This window comes from Pseudophryne corroboree, chromosome 1 (assembly GCF_028390025.1).
Source record: "Pseudophryne corroboree isolate aPseCor3 chromosome 1, aPseCor3.hap2, whole genome shotgun sequence".
Classification (NCBI taxonomy): Eukaryota; Metazoa; Chordata; class Amphibia; order Anura; family Myobatrachidae; genus Pseudophryne; species Pseudophryne corroboree.
Window position 1 is genome coordinate 715,409,999 of NC_086444.1, and position 17,264 is coordinate 715,427,262.

At 45.2% G+C, this 17,264-nt stretch overlaps 1 protein-coding gene across 1 annotated transcript in view; it reads right to left on the reverse strand.

Moving 5' to 3' along the window:
• HDGFL2 (HDGF like 2) overlaps window positions 1–17,264 on the reverse strand; it is a 269,345-nt gene that overhangs the window by 139,308 nt on the left and 112,773 nt on the right. Inside the window, exons 6-8 of the mRNA XM_063915248.1 lie at window positions 1,971–2,039; window positions 1,738–1,876; window positions 1,578–1,650 (exon numbers count right to left, since the gene is read on the reverse strand). Coding sequence (XP_063771318.1) covers window positions 1,578–1,650; window positions 1,738–1,876; window positions 1,971–2,039 — 281 coding nt within the window. The remainder of the gene's footprint in view (window positions 1–1,577; window positions 1,651–1,737; window positions 1,877–1,970; window positions 2,040–17,264) is intronic.

Genomic DNA, 17,264 nt, shown 5'->3' on the forward strand with positions numbered 1-17,264 from the left:
CGACGGGGACACACCACTCATTTGCTCCACCTCCTCCTTGGAGAAGCCTTCCGCCTCAGACATGTCGACACACACGTACCGACACCCCACACAGGGATTAACCTATAAGGGGACAAAACCCCAACCAGGTCCTTAGGAGAGACAGAGAGAGAGAGTATGCCAGCACACATCAGCGCTTAAAAACACTGGAAAAAATATGACCAGAAAGCGCTTTTTTTTATATATAATATACCAACTCCCACTCACTGCGTCGCTAATGTACCCCCCTCCTCTTTTTTCCAGCCTGTGAAGTTCAGCAGGGGAGAGACCAGGGAGCCAGCGTTCATGCATGCAGCTTCTGTGGAGAAAATGGCGCTGGTTAGTGCTGAGGATCAAGCCTCGCCCACCCGACGGCGGGCTTCGGTCCCAGTGACTTTTCTATTAAAATGGCGGGGGATCTTAGATTTACTGCTTCCGCAGCCTAATCTATCTGAATTTGCCCAAAAGTGAGGAATATTGCTGCCCCCCCCCCCCCCCCCCGCGCCCTGCAGCCTTCAGTGCTGCTGTGTGTGTGTGACTGGGAGCAATGGTGCGCAGCTTACCGCTGCGCGCCTTATCTCATGAAGATCTGCCGCCTAAGATGTCTTCTGCCTTCTCATACTCACCCGGCTTCTATCTTCGGCATCTGTGAGGAGGACGGCGGTGCGGCTCCGGGACGAACCCCAGGTGAGACCTGTGTTCCGACTCCCTCTGGAGCTAATGGTGTCCAGTAGCCTTAGAAGCAGTGCCCAACTTGACAAGCCAGCTCTGCTTCTCTCTCCTCAGTCCCACGAAGCAGGGAGCCTGTTGCCAACAGGACTCCCTGAAAATAAAAAACCTAACAAAATTCTTTCAACAGAAAAAACTCTGGAGAGCCCTCTGCAGTGCACCCATTCTCCTCTGGGCACAAGATCTGAGGTCTGGAGGAGGGGCATAGAGGGAGGAGCCAGTGCACACCCATAGTAAAAGTTCTTTTTAGGTGCCCTATCTCCTGCGGAGCCCGTCTATACCCCATGGTCCTTACGGAGTCCCCAGCATCCTCTAGGACGTAAGAGAAAAACAGATAAGGTAATTACCAAACATATAATTGCTGAGCTGTTGCTATTTCCAGAATTATTTGGCATTAGTGCTCTAAAACAGAACAATTAATCTAATGCACAGCTGTCTTTAAACTCATTTGGAACTTCTATGTAGGCGCACGATCATTTATCCACAACACAATCTCAGCGCTGGAAAGGTTGTAAATTTCTTATAAATGTATAATTTGGGTTTTACACTCCTGCTAGTAGCTGCATGATGGTTGGCAGTAAAATGAATAGTGTTTCTCAATTAACTATGGCTAGGCTGGCTCTAATATCCCTTTAATCCGGGACACTAATGATTTACACCGTTTTTTGTGGCTGACTGACTTCAAGTCTCCATTTCACCTGGTTTTAATCAGCCACGGAATCTGTGTAAGTCATAGGTGTCCCGGATTAAAGGGATATTATAGCAAACCTAACTATGGCACTTGTTTTTGTCAAGAACGTATAGCCAATCCCAAAATGGGTCACAATCACCTGTCACTGCTGGAACTTGGAGACTGCTGTGCTTTGGGCATTCGTGCTCTGGGTTTAGGGCCAGGTTTTCCTGCTATAACACAATGGATAAAGGTTATAAATATCACCTTATGAACTTGTCTGTATTTTCTTTACAGTGAAATTGGTAATGCTCACTGACATGCTCTTGCAGTTTTTGGCGCCTTTTTTACAGGTTTCTCAGAAGATGATGATGATGATGACGACGATGAAGACCGTTGCTTTGGATTACTTGCTTCACCAGAGCCAGATGTTGACTCGGAGTCAGAATCTGCCACAATCTGCAACACATGTTTAAATTACAGTATGATTGCAGTCTATATGAAAAAGTAAATAGCAATGTTGATCTACTCATAGTAAACGATTACTTCTAACCTTGGCCTTTCGCCTTGAACTTGTTGTCTTTATTTGGGCCCGGGATGCGCTTTTCTCTGGGGTAAAATCCTGGAAAGAAATTCATTAGTGTTATATAATACCAACAGGGATTTAAAAGTCACATTTTAGATTTTAAGGGCTTTCAAAACAGATTACGAGTGATTAAATCAAAACAGTTACAGTAACTTCAAGATCTAAAGCATAACAGATTGTATTTATCAGGGTTTTTAGTTAAGGAAAGAGACCAGATTCCCAAGATAAGTACCTATACTAGTTTCTTATGCAACATTATCTACCCTTACGTTAATGTTAATTTAGTGTGCCATTAAGCAAAACCCCACTCCTTTATTAATCACAGAATGAGACAACTACAGTATCTGGCAGAATTGGCTTGTACTAAAGTGCATGAATCTTCTCATTCAGTAGCACTCTTGGACACTGAGTAAAAGGAGAACAGGAGAATACTAGGTTAAGACTACAGTATGCTACCTGCCAGTGCTAGCTATACTAGTCTTGCCTAGAACACGAGTGCTTGTATAAGACACAGGATGAATCAGTCTATTAACACACTAGGGACATGTGCATTTACTATCGCAGCTGGATAACGTCAATGGTAGCAGCTCTGTACACAGGTAATTGCAAGTTGTGTTGTAGACTGCATGCAGGATGCTACTGAATAGCAGACTGTAGCTGGAAGTGCAGTTAGTACTGCAGGTAGCAGACAGCACACTGGTGTAAAAGATGACTCCTGCTGCAAACTAGAAAGTGCTGAACACTTGACTGATTACAGGTGGTAAGTACAGGAGCTCTCTGTAGAATAAAGGAGAGGAACTGGAACAAAACAGTAAGAAATTCAGGAGTCAGAGAACCGGTTCTGACACAGGGATCAGGAGTAGCTTGAATACAAGTTGTACTGGCAATGAGCAAATGTCAGGAACAAATTAAATAGAGTGCTCTTCAACACTTACTGAAGAGAATACCACAAGAAAAACACCTTTTCAACTTTTGCAATTTTAGAGGAACATCCTTTAATGGATCAAATGGATGTACCATTAAGGCATTTAAAACCAAATTTAAGTTCCAGGGAGCCACAAATTATTTGATCGGAGGCCACATATTTTGAATGGCTTGACAGAATCTTTTAATTAACTTCTCTTCTGCCAATCTTCTGCCTAGCACAACAGATAAGGCCGCTATTTGCCCTTTAATAGTGGACATCTATAGACCTGCATAAAACCATCATGTAAGATTTGCAGCGTTTATCATTCTAACTGTGGATCCAAACCAAACTAAATATTTTCCAAACTTTGTAATAAGCTAGTGATGAAACCTTTTTCCTTGCCTGAATGAGAAACTTTACTACCTGATCAGACAGTCCTTTATTATTAACATATTCCACTCAATTTCAATGCCATTAAACAGATTTTGTTTTGATGAGGTGGTACATAGGACCCCGATTCAGGAGATCTGGTTTGAATGGCACCATCCACAGTTTCTGCACTGATAGCTTCATAGCGTCGCAAACCGTGTCCTTCTGGGCCAGAAAGGAAGGATAGCCACAACTTGTACCTGGTCATCCATTATTTTCTTTAGGACCTGTGCTAATAAGGGAAACAGTTGGAAAACATAACCCAGTTGGAATGCCCACCACATTGAGAGTGCATCTATCCCATTCGTTCCCAGATGATAATACCTGGAGAAGAAGCATTTCACCTTGTTTAAATGTGTTGCCATGATATCCACATCTGGTAGACTGAATTTGTCCACAATATGCTGGAATATTACGGCATTCAACTCCCATTCTCCAGGAAGAATCCTCTTCCCGCTCAGAAAGTTGCTATTAAATTTTCGTTGCTTGGTATATGTACTGCTGTCAAGAAATGTGTTGATCAGTTCTTAAAGTGGGCCGGAACGGGGCGGAACTGCGTTCCGTCACTTCAAATTGAAGGCGGAACCAGTTCCGCCTCCGTCCAGCCACTAGCGTCTGATACCGGCTTCAGTGCACTTGAAAGCTTGCAGCAGCCGCCAGCCAATCCTGGCTCGTGGGCGGACCGGCTGCCAATAGAAAGAAAGCAAGGTTTTTTTTTCTTTTTAAACTGGGAGACCCGTGAGCCACCTAGTGGCAGCTTCTCATTAGTTGACGGTCCGCCAGCAGTGACTGGCACACAACTGGCGCCAGATATAAAGAGCGGTTACATCTTTTGATCAGCAGCCGGAATGGCTGGCGGCCGCTGGCAACCTCAAACCTCACTACAGCTGGGACCCAACAATGCTCCCTGCTCCTCCTCCGTCCCACTCCCAGCACAGACAGGGGTGTGCTGCCTCCTCTCTCCTGCATCTAGCAGTGTGCGGTCCCCGGAATAGCCTCCCCGCCACCTGCACCCAGTGCAGTGCCTCCGGCTGTGCCCATCACCATGATGCCGGTGGAGGATGAGGGAGCTGCTACAGGAGCTCGGAGTCTGTGCGCTGCTGTTCGGGGTCTTTATGTGAGATAGGGGCTGAGACCCCCTCACTGTGAATATAGTGATACTGCTCTTTATGTATCCCTCCTATACCTATGTATCCAGCTGGGGTCCCCTATCCCCCATCTTGGCTGTGCATTGGGTTACATGTTTCCCAGGTTGCAGGTGTTTTTTTCGGCTGGATCATTTCTTTCATTAACGTTAAAGTAACAGTGATGTAATTCGGTACGATGGAGACAATTTTTAATTGGGGGTACTATTATGTGGCCATGCTCATTCTTAGTGTGGCCACACCCCCTTTTGCAGCGCGTGCCTAGGGCGCGCGGGTGATAGAGGAGATGAGTTTCCCCCACCTCTCCAGGACCACTTTAAGCCCTGGTGATAATCTTTCCTGGTTCCTGCATTAGATCACGACTCCTGGTTCCTCCCCGATTTAGATATGCTACCCCCATTGCATTGTCTGAAAAATCTCTGAGATGCCTTGCTGCTTGGTATAATTTCACCATGTATCCTAAAGGACAATTTTTCCAGCTGTATTCCACTGAAGAAATATACGTTACGGTAAGAACTTACCGTTGATAACGGTATTTCTCCTATGTCCACAGGATAACATTGGGATATGCTGGAGCGACAGCGGATTGGCACTAAACGATCACAAGTTTTCTGGCCTCCCAGGATGCACCGGGCTTGTCCATATAATCTCGCCCACCGACTCAGTCTAATCAGTTGTTTCCAAAGCATTTAGGCAGGAGCATTACGTAGAACCCTATTCAGGCGAGAAGAACACACATGCACACCCTCCACGCTAGTGGGAAGAGGTTAGTGAGTATAAAGATTCTCAAATCAGGTGCGTCAGGGTGGGATCCCTGTGGACATAGGAGAAATACCGTTATCAACAGTAAGTTCTTACCATAACGTATATTTCTCCGGCAGGGTCCACATGTTATCCACAGGATAACATTGGGACTTCCCAAAGCAAATTTTAGTGGTGAGGACGCTCCTGATTAGACAGGAGAACTTTTCGCCAGAATTCTGCGTCATGAGAGGCAAAAGTATACAAGGCATAATGTCTAAGAAATGTGTTAATGGAAGACCATGTGGCTGCCTTACATATCTGTTCTGCTGAAGCACCATGTTGTGCTGCCCATGAAGGACCTACCTTACGTGTAGAGTGAGCAGAGACACTAGCCGGAACAGGGAGATCAGCTCGAAAGTATGCTTCTGAAATAATCATTCGAAGCCATCTTGCTAGCGTCTGTTTAGTAGCAGGCCATCCCCTCTTGTGAAATCCGTAGAGAACGAAGAGAGAATCTGTCTTTCTGATGGCACTGGTACGATCTACGCAGATTCTTAATGCACGGACTACGTCCAGCGACGCTTCTCCCGCAGACAGTCCTGATACCTGAAAAGCCGGTACTACAATTTCTTCGTTAAGGTGAAACTTCGAGCCCACCTTTGGAAGATAACCAGACTTAGTTCTGAGAATTGCTTTATCTGGATAAAAAAAATCAGAAAAGGAGACTTACACAACAGCGCTCCTAAATCTGATACTCTTCTAGCTGATGCCATAGTCAGTAGAAAGAGTACTTTAGCGGTTAATCATTTAAGATCCACTTGAAGTGGTTCAAACGGAACCCCTTGTAGGGCTTTGAGGACCAGGAAGAAAAGGTGGTTGAATGCGCAGCATTCCCTGGAAAAAAGTACGCACATCCTGTAAAGTGGCAATTTTCTTTTGAAACCATACAGTCAATGCTGAAACTTGAACTCTCAAGGAAGTCACCTTGAAACCCTTATCCATTCCTGCCTGAAGGAAATCCAAGATTCTGGATACTCTGAAAGATTTTGGATCCCTACTTCTTTCACTGCACCAATGAATATAGGCTTGCCATATTCGGTGATAAAAGCGAGCAGAGGAGGGTTTCCTTGATCTAAGCATTGTTTGAATTACCGGTTGTGAAAACCTCTAGACTTCAGGATAGAGGATTCAACAGCCACGCCGTCAAAGACAGCCGATCCAGATGCCTATGATAACAGGGACCCTGCATTAGTAGATCTGGGCGTTGAGGGAGCAGAATTGGAGCATCCATTGACATCCTCTGCAGATCTATGTACCAATGCCTTCTGGGCCAAGCCGGAGCTATTAGAATCACGGCACCCTTTGCTTGTTTTATTTTCCTCACCACCCTGGGTATCAGGACGATTGCAGGAAACAGATAAGCCAGATGAAATTCCCATTTCACCGCCAGTGTGTCCACAAGGATCGCTCCGGGGTCTTTTGTTCTTGATCCGTATGCCGGAACTTTGTTGTTCAGACGGGACGCCATGAGATCTATCTCTGGCTACCCCCACTTGTCTACTAGAGTCTGAAATACTTCCGGGTGTACAGCACATTCGGTTGCTCGAATGGTGTGTCGACTGAGAAAGTCTGCTTCCCAGTTTAGGACTCCTGGAACGAACACTGCGGACAATGATGGAAGATGGAGTTCTGCCCACTTTAATATGTGACTTACCTTCTTCATTGCTCTTTGGCAGCGAGTTTCTCCCTGATGGTTGAGGTACGCTACTGCCGTTGCATTGTCAAGGCGGATCTGGACTGGTTTTCCTTGCAGAATGTCCTTTGCCTAAGTCAGTGCCATGTATATGGCCCGGAGTTCCAACAGATTTATTGGCAGGCAACTTTCTTCTGTGGTCCATTGTCCCTGGAACCATGATTTTCCGGACACTGCTCCCTAGCCCTAAAGACTGGCATCCGTTGTCAGGATCTCCCAATCTGATATCCAAAAGGGTCTCCCCTTGTCTAGATGGGATGTCTGTAGCCACCTTTTTACCTTTACTGGAAGTACCATCATTTGCTTCTTTATTGTCTGATGCATTCCATTCAATTTGGTAAGAATCAAATGTTGCAAAGGTCTGGAGTGGAATTGTGCATATTCCATCATGTCGAATGTTGACACCACCAACCCCATCACTCGCATCGCTGTGTGAACTGATATTGTTTGACTGTGAAACAATTCCTGAATCATTAACTGCACCTTGGATATCTTTTCCACAGGTAAAAATATTTTCTGCAGACTTGAATCCAATACAGCCCCCAAGTGAATCATCCGTTGTGACGGAATCAGAGACGACTTTGCCCAATTTATGAGCCATACGTGTTTCTGTAGACAAGTTATTGTCTGTTGGAGATGGCTTAAGAGCAATTCCTGGGATTGTGCCAGGATTAAAAGATCGTCGAGGTATGGAAAAACTCTTATCCCCGGCTTGCGGAGATAAGCTGCCATAACCACCATGATCTTGGTAAATACTCTGGGGGGCTGTGGCTAACCCAAAGGGTAAGGCCTGGAACCGAAAATGTTGCTGGAGAATAGCGAACCTGAGGTAACACTGATGGGACAATGCTATCGGCACATGCAGGTAAGCATCCTGTATATCCAGAGATACCATGTAATCCCCGGGTTCCATGGCCAAAATTATGGAGCGTAATGTCTCCATGTGGAACCTTGGGACCCAAATGTATTTGTTTAAAATGTTTAGATTAAGGATGGGCCGAAACGACCCATTTGGCTTCTGGACCAAAAATAGGTTGGAGTAAAAACCCTGCCCCGTTGTGCCTGGGGTACTGGAATAATTACCCCGGACTGAAGCAATTTCTGAACTGCTTCTAGCAGGGCTCTGGCCTTCGCCTCTATATGAGATGGGCTGGTACAAAAAAACCTTCGAGGAAGCTGCTTCTTGAAAGGGAAAACATAACCCAGAGATACCACTTCTTGCACCCAAGCGTCTGTCGACTGCTGCAATATGTGTGCAAACTGAAGAAGACGGCAGATACCACTTCTTGCACCCAAACGTCTGTTGTCGACTGCTGCCATATGTGTGCAAACTGAAGAAGACGGCCCCCTACCTTGGAGTCCCCAAAGTGGAGGCCCGCACCATCAGGCTGACTGTTTCTGTTCTGGTTTGGAAGCTGGCCCTCTAGTGGCCCACTGCTTCCTTGCTTTACCAGACTTATTGTACTGGGTTTGCTTTGATTCATTTTTACCTTTTGTTTTACCTTGCCACCGAAATGGCCGAAATCCAGAGCCCTTAGGTTTAGGATTATAACTGGCAGAAAACCTGAACTTCTTGGATTCGGCTTCTGACTCCAGAATAAATGTCAATTCTTTACCAAAAAGAATGTTCCCAACAAAAGGCAAAGCTTCCAGAACCTTTTTGGATTCGGAATCAGCTTGCCATGTTCGTAGCCAAATTGCTCTGCGAGCAGCTACCATTAAGGCTGACGCTTTGGAAGCAATCGTACCCATATCCATTGCTGCTTCTTCTAGGTATAGCGCAGCTTGTTTCATATGGGCTATATGAGACTCCTGCTCCCTAGTAGGTGCTGAGAGCCCATTTTCCAATTCTTCAGCCCATTCAACTACCGCTTTTGCCATCCAGGCTGAGGCCATAGCCGGCCTTATGACTGCCCCTGACAGAGAAAATATGTTTTTAAAAAAACCATCCACTCTTCTGTCTGTGACATCAGTTAATGACGTAGATGGCAAGGGTAAAATAGATTTTCGCACTAGTCGAATGACGTGCGTATATACCTTAGGAGGCACTTCTCTTTTTAAACAGTCCCCAGTTGGAAAAGGGTAGTAAGAATCTAATTTTTTTGGAATTCTATATTTCCTATTGAGCGTAGCCCAAGGTTCCTTTATGATTTCCGTCAGTTTCTCTGACCCTGGAAACTCAACCCTAACTGTTTTGGGACATTTAAACACAGGTGCTTTAGTTTTAACTATTGGCTCAGCTGAATCTTCTAGAGACAGAATAGCCTTCATTGTTCCAATTAACTCAGCTATATCTTCTGAGCTGAAACCCTCCATTTGTTCTTCATATGGTGAAGTAGAGTATATGGAGTCATCATCCATTACATCATCCTGTGTAACCTGTGAATTTGATGGTATATTTACCCTTGGTTTATCAGCTTGTTGTAGTGTTCCTTCTATGCTGTTTCAGCAGGGTGCTGCACCCTGCCCATTTTTCAAATGTGAAAAAGCACCCTGCCCTTTTTCAGTGCACCCTGCAGGATCAGAAATCACCCCCTTGTATACAGAATGCAACAGTCGGAGTGCATGTTACAATGCAGTGGTCTACTCCTTGCCCATCTCTGAAATTGGAACACAATTTCTGTCCTCTGTGAATGGGATAACAGAGGAGGAAATGACATCACTGCTGTGGCTCCTGTATAACACAGCATTCTGATAAAGAGGAAAAGAACAGGGTAAGCAGTGAACATGTACTGCTTACACTATTTCCCTAGTAGAAGAACAGACTTATTTTGTACCTATATATTTTAACCCTCTGCTTAACTTTTCATAAGGATTAGAACTACTTCAGTACTGTAAGAAACCTTCATTATCTACTTATTAGTTATATGCTACAGCCGTTCTTTCAAGACGACTGGACATATACAGTATTTTTCTCAGTACAGATGTTGGGTGTTACATGGGTCTCCTATATGTATGTATCGGTATATGATACACTAAGGGGAAAATATATGTATAACAACTATATACATATGCGCTATGCTTTGCGCGTAAAGCGTCACACCAAAAATGTGCCATTCAAAATTAAAATGTGCCCTCCTCAGTGATCAGCACCCTGCCCTAAAAAAATCCTAAAGTGAACACTATTGTTGACTTGTAGAAGTTGTAGGGGCTATACCATAAGATGGGAGCTGCATGTATGGGTTAATAGTGTACCCTATTCCTGCGGTTGGAGCTGCCGGGACCAACCTGTCAGCTATACTAGATAGGGTTTGTGCAAATATGGCCCAAGGTGGATCTATTTGCTGTTGAACAGGGATCTGCCTTGTAACCTGCTGAAACGAAAAACAATTTGCACATAACCCCTCATTTGCCAAAGATTTAGTTATTAACCCCACCTTGCAGGACAAACATGTTTTGAGTGTTGGTGTTACTGTTAATGTAACCTCGTCACCTTTTCCGCTCTTAGGGTGTGTACACACGGTGAGATATTTTTTCCCGATTTTGACTATATAGTCAAAATCGCAAGAAAAGTTAGCGCAGATCACAAGTTGAAGGTCACCTTGCGATCCCGATGCGCGGTCCCGCCAGGTCGGCATCACAAGAAAAGATAGACTGTGCTGGCAAGTCAATCCTTGCTAGATCGGTGTACTATCTAGTTCATCTCACATGTCAATGACATCTCACATAAGCCAAAATCGTAAGCACACACAGTCCATATCTCAAGAAAAGTTAGTCAATATCTGTGCTATCTGGGCTCCGGGGAGTTCAAGGGAAATCGCAAGTAAAAAATCGGGCATAGCAAGGATCTCACCGTGTGTACACACCCTTAGACATTATAAATAATCAGCTTTTCCACAGTATACTACACAATCTGTGACTGAAAACACTTTATATGTAATAAAAGTGATATCAATCTGACCCCAACCCAAGCACCAGCATTGAGGTTCAGAAAAAACACTGACAAACATATATAAAGTCAGCAATCACACTAGCAGTCAGCCACGTTATATATTAGTCATATGAGTATGTTATCAACTACAAACACATTTCAAGTATGTAGGCGTACATTTACTGTTTTCTGTACTATACAGTTATTTTAATATATTCAGACGCAATTGCGGAGAAAACCACAGTATTGTACAAAACTCATATGCAATAGGCACTAAAGTTAACTATTCATACTAACAACAGTAGATAGAAATTTAGTGCTGTATAACCCTTGCTCTGTAGAGTGGGATACAGGGAGACTCACCCCACTTCCAGGATCGATCAATAAGTTTAGCAACCGCTGAGGGGATCCAGACGCTACTAGTGTACACTGCCACTCCGGTATTTTTATTGGACACAGACGCTCAGTGAACGTTTGGGTCGCAGACATGAGCGTCTGCATGCACTGTCTCTTAGCGGTAAACCTTAGCGTATACAGACACAGCGGCTTATGCTGCGACCGAGACGGAAGTGAGGCAATCAGTTCATGGCGGGAGACGCACGGAAACTGGTCATGAACTGGGGGGGGGGAGGGGAGGGGTGACCAGGAGAGCATCTGACTCCCCACTGCTGACATCAACCCTAGGGATCGCAGCCTCAAACTTATCCTGGAGCCTTATGATACCTAAAGCCTAGCGCTAGAGCACCCGTGGTGGTGGCTCGCCAGCTACTGTTTGGTAGTCTCCTCCCAAAACAGTGAGGCTGTGTCCGTATTCCCCTTCTAAACAGCCTGGTAATGTCTGCTGGACCTGCTAGTAACATCCAACACAGGCCCGGCGGAGAGTTGTTGGAGCGACTCTTTCCAATATGCGTGTAAGACGCTGTTAGGATAGATCACTCAAAAACATAGTAAGACTATAAAAATAAATCAAATAAAGCTCAGGGCTGCCAAAACCCAGCAGCCCTGTGACCATGGTCCGGCTCCTGCCGCACCAAACAAAAAACTGATTTGACTGAGTCGGTGGGCGGGATTATATGGATGAGCCCGGTGCATCCTGGGAGGCCAGAAATCTCGTGATCGTTTCGTGCCAATCCGCCGTCGCTCCAGCATATCCCAATGTTATCTTGTGGATAACCTGTAGACCCTGCCGGAGAAATCAAATTTTCCATCGGGCACATGGAATCACACCTATTGTTGATGTCATCATCTCAAGAAGACAATGCCCTAACCTTAGCAAAACTATGCCTTTTTTCATGAGATGTATGAAAATTCACAATTTGGCCACACACCTCTCCTCTGAAAGCGTAATTTCATATAGAAGTGTGTCTATTGGAACACCTAAAAACTTAATTTTCTGAACTAGCACCAAGTGACTCCTCTCCCAATTTATAATCCATCCATATAACTGCAGAAACTGAATTGTCTGCTGTAATTTTTTCTCTACCAATTCCTCAGACTTGCATGAAATTAAAATTAAAATGTTCGGATATGACCAAATCTCTATGTCTTACTTCCCCAGACAAGCCATCAATGTTATAAGGACCTTCGTGAATGTCCTTGGCGACATCACTAGACCAAACGGAAGACTGCTAAACTGAAGTGCCTGACCTGAATACAGAATTTGAGGTATTTTCGACTTTGCTGATTGACTGGTACATGAAAGTATGCGTCCTTTAAATCGACTGAGACAAGAAAGTCTTCAATTCATAAACCTGTAAGGATTTACTTCAACATTTCCACGCAAAACTGGTTCTACAGCCGGAGGCTGCTTCAAACTTTTTTCCAATGCTCTGACCTGCAAAAGGTAGGCCTGGCATTTTTTACCTTCCAAATATCTAAAAACTCTATAAGGTATCTGATGGATACCACATTCAACACCCAATTGTCTTTGACTGAAATTTTTCATGCTCCCACTGCAGGAGGACCGTAGCAGTCAGTCTTGTATTATTTCTTCTATATTAAACATAGAATTTAACAGGAGATAAGATCCACTTGGCCCATCTAGTCTGCCCCTTTTTTTTAACCATATTTTTACCTCTAATCTTAACTGATCCTTATTTATTTGTAAGGATATCTTTATGTTTATCCCATGCATGTTTAAATTGCACTACTGTCGTCGTAGCCTCTACCACCTCTGATGGGAGGCTATTGCACTTGTCCACCACCCTGCCAGTTTCACTGCATATCCTTGTGTTCTAATATTTCTCTTCATTTGAAGAATGTTTCCCTCTTGGACTTTGTTAAAACCCTTGATACATTTGAAAGTTTCTATCATGTCCCCCCTTTCCCTTCTCTGCTACAAACTATATATATGTTAAGATCTTTTATACTCTGAGTATGTTTTGTGATGTAGGCCATGCACCATTTTCGTTGCTCTTCTTTGTACAGTCTCTAATGTATTAATATCCTTCTGAAGATATGGTCTCCAGAATTGAACACAGTATTCTAGATGAGGCCGTGCCAATGACCTATACAGTGGCATTATTACTTCTTTCTTTCTGCTGTTGAATCCTGTCCCATATGACTGATGAAAGGACTGTCTAGACCAGGCATTCCCAACCACGGTCCTCAAGGCACACCAACAGTGCAGGTTTTAGTGATATCCAGGCTGCAGCACAGATGGTTAAATCAAAATAACTGAGCTACTAATTAAGTCACCTGTGCTGAAGCCTGGATATCACTAAAACATGCACTGTTAGTGTGCCTTGAGGACCGTGGTTGGGAATGCCTGGTCTAGACACACCAGAACATAGATCTAGCAGAAAAGGATACTATGTCTAGAGAAGCTTTACATAAAAATTCTCTGGCCTTTTGCATTACTTCCAGATTTCTCAGTATATAATGCTTGGAAATGTTTTCTTCCAAATCCGTATGTATGCAAGAACCCTTCTTAGGGTCCTAGATATAAAGGCTATAGCCATGCCAGACTTTAAAAAGACACAGCAGATTAAATATGCAATTTCATAAAAGAATTCTATATCTTCCTGTCCATTGTGTCATGAAAAGACGCATCATCTTCTAAAGCAGGGCTGGGGAACCTTTTTCCTGCCAAGGGCCATTTGGATTTTTTCGACATCATTTACAAGCTATTTTTTTTAGTGCCACCCAACCCCTCCCCAATGTGCGCGCTCTCCTAGGAAAGTAGGCGTGGTCTTACAAATAATGGCCACAGTAATAGCTGCTAACACACACTGTCCCCAGTAATGACAGACACACATAATGCCCCAGTACGTGCACTCACCACTGGTCCAGGTCCTGAATCCGCAGCACAGCTATTCCTCCCACCCACAGCCAGCAGAGCTTCCTCCAACTCCAAAGCTGGGTAAACTCACAGCTAGCTTTGTGAGGGCTGCGCTGGCGGCCCACCGTAGCCCACCGCCACCCAGCACTACAGCTGCAGCTCCGATTGCAAGTACTGTCCCGCTCTCATTTAAGTGCAATGGGCTGCGGCTAGCCATGGCTTTGTGGTCGCCGGCTCCCCGGTTAGAGGGGAAGCCGGAGGGACAGCAGCAGCAGTGGTGGCTAGCGGTAGCTACAGCCGTCGCATGCACAGTGTGTCACAGCACCCTGGTTAGTGGAGGGGCTGGTGGCAGTCGCGGAAGGGGGTGCTCTGTGGCAGTTCGTCTTCCCAAATAGTCGGGAAGCAAGGGGTTCTCTCTCTGAGCGGTCTGCCGCGCACTATATCATGGGAGATGTAGTTTTCTCACACTGAACATTGAATACACTGCACAGTGTGAGAAAACGACATCTCCCAGGAAGCTGTGCGCCGCAAACGGCTTTACACTCGGCGGCTGCCTCCGGACAAAACAAAATGCCTTTTCGGGCTGGATAAGGCCCGCGAGCCGGAGGTTCCCTACCCCTGTTCTAAAGAGATGATGGTTCTAGATGTTAACTCAGATACAGCATTCACTTTAAATACAGTAAAGCAATCAAGAAACTGTTCATATTTAATAGGGTACATTCGCACAATTTAACTTCCCTTGTCTCTTACCCAAATTCCTCTACTCTTTTGAAATCAAATCCTTCATGTCTTTATGAACAGGAAAACATCTGCCCCTTCTGGATCTATCCTCAAATAACAGATCTTGCTCATCAGAAGGCTCCACTGCGTCTCTATAATTTAAAGTGTGCCTGCTTCCTCTGCAGGCACACATTTTCCAGTGTACGGTGCTATCATTAAATAGGTCTCTAAGACCTCACTGCATACTGCGCGTGTGCCGCTAGCCCAGCACGGCCTCCTAGGGAAGCAGCCTTCTGATGGCACAAAAAACTGGAAGTACTACGTGTTTGATGCCGCCCGCGGTACTCCCTTACAGGTGCCAGATCCCAGAACTGAAATTAAGCTCCCGTCCACCATAAACATAATGCAACCTGTCTGGCCAATCCTCAGCGGCAATGCGCAAGGTTTTCAAAAAGGCCGCACTCCCAATATATATGCATCATCTTCCTCCTGGGGAGCCAAGTTTCCAGGCTAACTTAAACAGGTCATCTAGCTCTAGTCAGGTAAAGTGACATTAGGCTTGTTCTGTGTAAAGAAAAACGGCGTCTGTGACGCAGCGTCTTCTAAAGGGAGTTTTAACACGTCCAGTATACAGAATGTGGGGTTCAATACCCTGAGCAGAAACGGAATCCCCACTAACGGGATCTAAGTTCTTCCCATCCTCCTGTATATCTTCATCTGAATCAGAGAGTAGAGCAGGTAAACCACGCTTTTGTGGTCCTGAGTTAGAGAGGGGGGGGGTGGGGGGGGGGGGAATGTGTAACATCTGATCTGGCAGCTAGTTCTGCAACAGCCTGCTGTAGTAGCTGAGTTTTTTGAGCATTAGCAGCGAGTTGTGATGACATGTCAGACATTATAGTTTTAATGGCACCTAGCCAGGAAGGCTCTTGACCCTCTCCCCCAGCCCCCTTACTGAGTTGTGAAGATTTGCTGCATTGTTCACAGGATACCGAATCAGATAAGGGAGAGAATCTGGTGTGGCATATACTGCAGAGTTCGTGGTTACCCATGTTCACAGTAAAGCACAATTACATACACATACACACACATTTTAATTACCCACCGGTAAATCCTTTTCTCGTAGTCCGCAGAGGATACTGGGGTCCACATTAGTACCATGGGGTATAGACGAGTCCACTAGGAGCCTTGGCACTTTAAGAAATCAATAGTGTGCACTGGCTCCTCCCTCTATGCCCTTCCTACCAGACTCAGTCTAGAAACTGTGCCTGAGGAGACGGACATGTCCTGAGAAAGGACGTAACAGAACATTGGTGAGATTCAAACCAACACACACAAACAAGAGGAAAGCCATACTAACCAAATTGAATAGGAACAGCAACAGCTGAACCAACAACATTACTTAAAGTAACAGTGCAGGAAAAACAAAGTACTGGGCGAGTGCCCAGTATCCTCTACAGACTACGAGAAAAGGATTTACCGGTAGGTAATTAAAATCCTATTTTCTCTTACGCCCTAGAGGATACTGGGGTCCACATTAGTACCATGGGGATGTACCAAAGCGCCAAACCGGGTGGGAGAGTGCGGAGGTTCCTGCAGAACTGATTGTCCGCTGAGGACCTTCAGTTTGGTCAAAGTATCAAACTTGTAGAACTTAGCAAACGTGTTCGAACCCGACCAAGTAGCTGCTCGGCAGAGTTGTAGAGCTGAGACACCCCATCCTGGCAGCTGCCCAGGAAGAACCCACCAACCAAGTAGAGTGGGCATGAACAGATTTAGGAACCGGCAATCCTGCCGATGAATAAGCATGCTGGATAGAAAGCCTAATCCAGCAAGCAATGGACTGCTTTGAAGCAGGACACCCAATTTTCTTGGGATCATAGAGAACAAACAGCGAGTCAGATTTCCTGTGACGAGCTGTCCGCTTCACGTAGATCTTCAAAGCCTTCACAACAGCCAAGGACTTTGAGGTAGCAGAGGTGTCAGTAAACACTGGAACCACAATAGGTTGGTTGATATGAAACGCAGACACCACCTTAGGAAGAAATTGCTAACGAGTTCTGAGTTCAGCTCTATCTTCATGAAAAATCAAATAGGGGCTTTTGCGAGACAACGCCCCCAGCTCCGACACACGCCTCGCAGAAGCCAAGGCCAACAGTGTGACAACCTTACACGTAAGAAACGTTACATCAATGGCCTGTAAAGGCTCAAAACATTCCGATTGTAGGAACTGCAACACCACGTTGAGATCCGAAGGTGCCATAGGAGGCACAAAGGGTGGTTGGCTGTGCAGAACCCCCTTCAAAAATGTCTGAACCTCAGGGAGAAAAGCCAATTGTTTCTGGAAGAAAATGGATAAGGCCAAAATCTGGACCTTCAAGGAGCCCAAATATAGGCCCACATCCACACCAGACT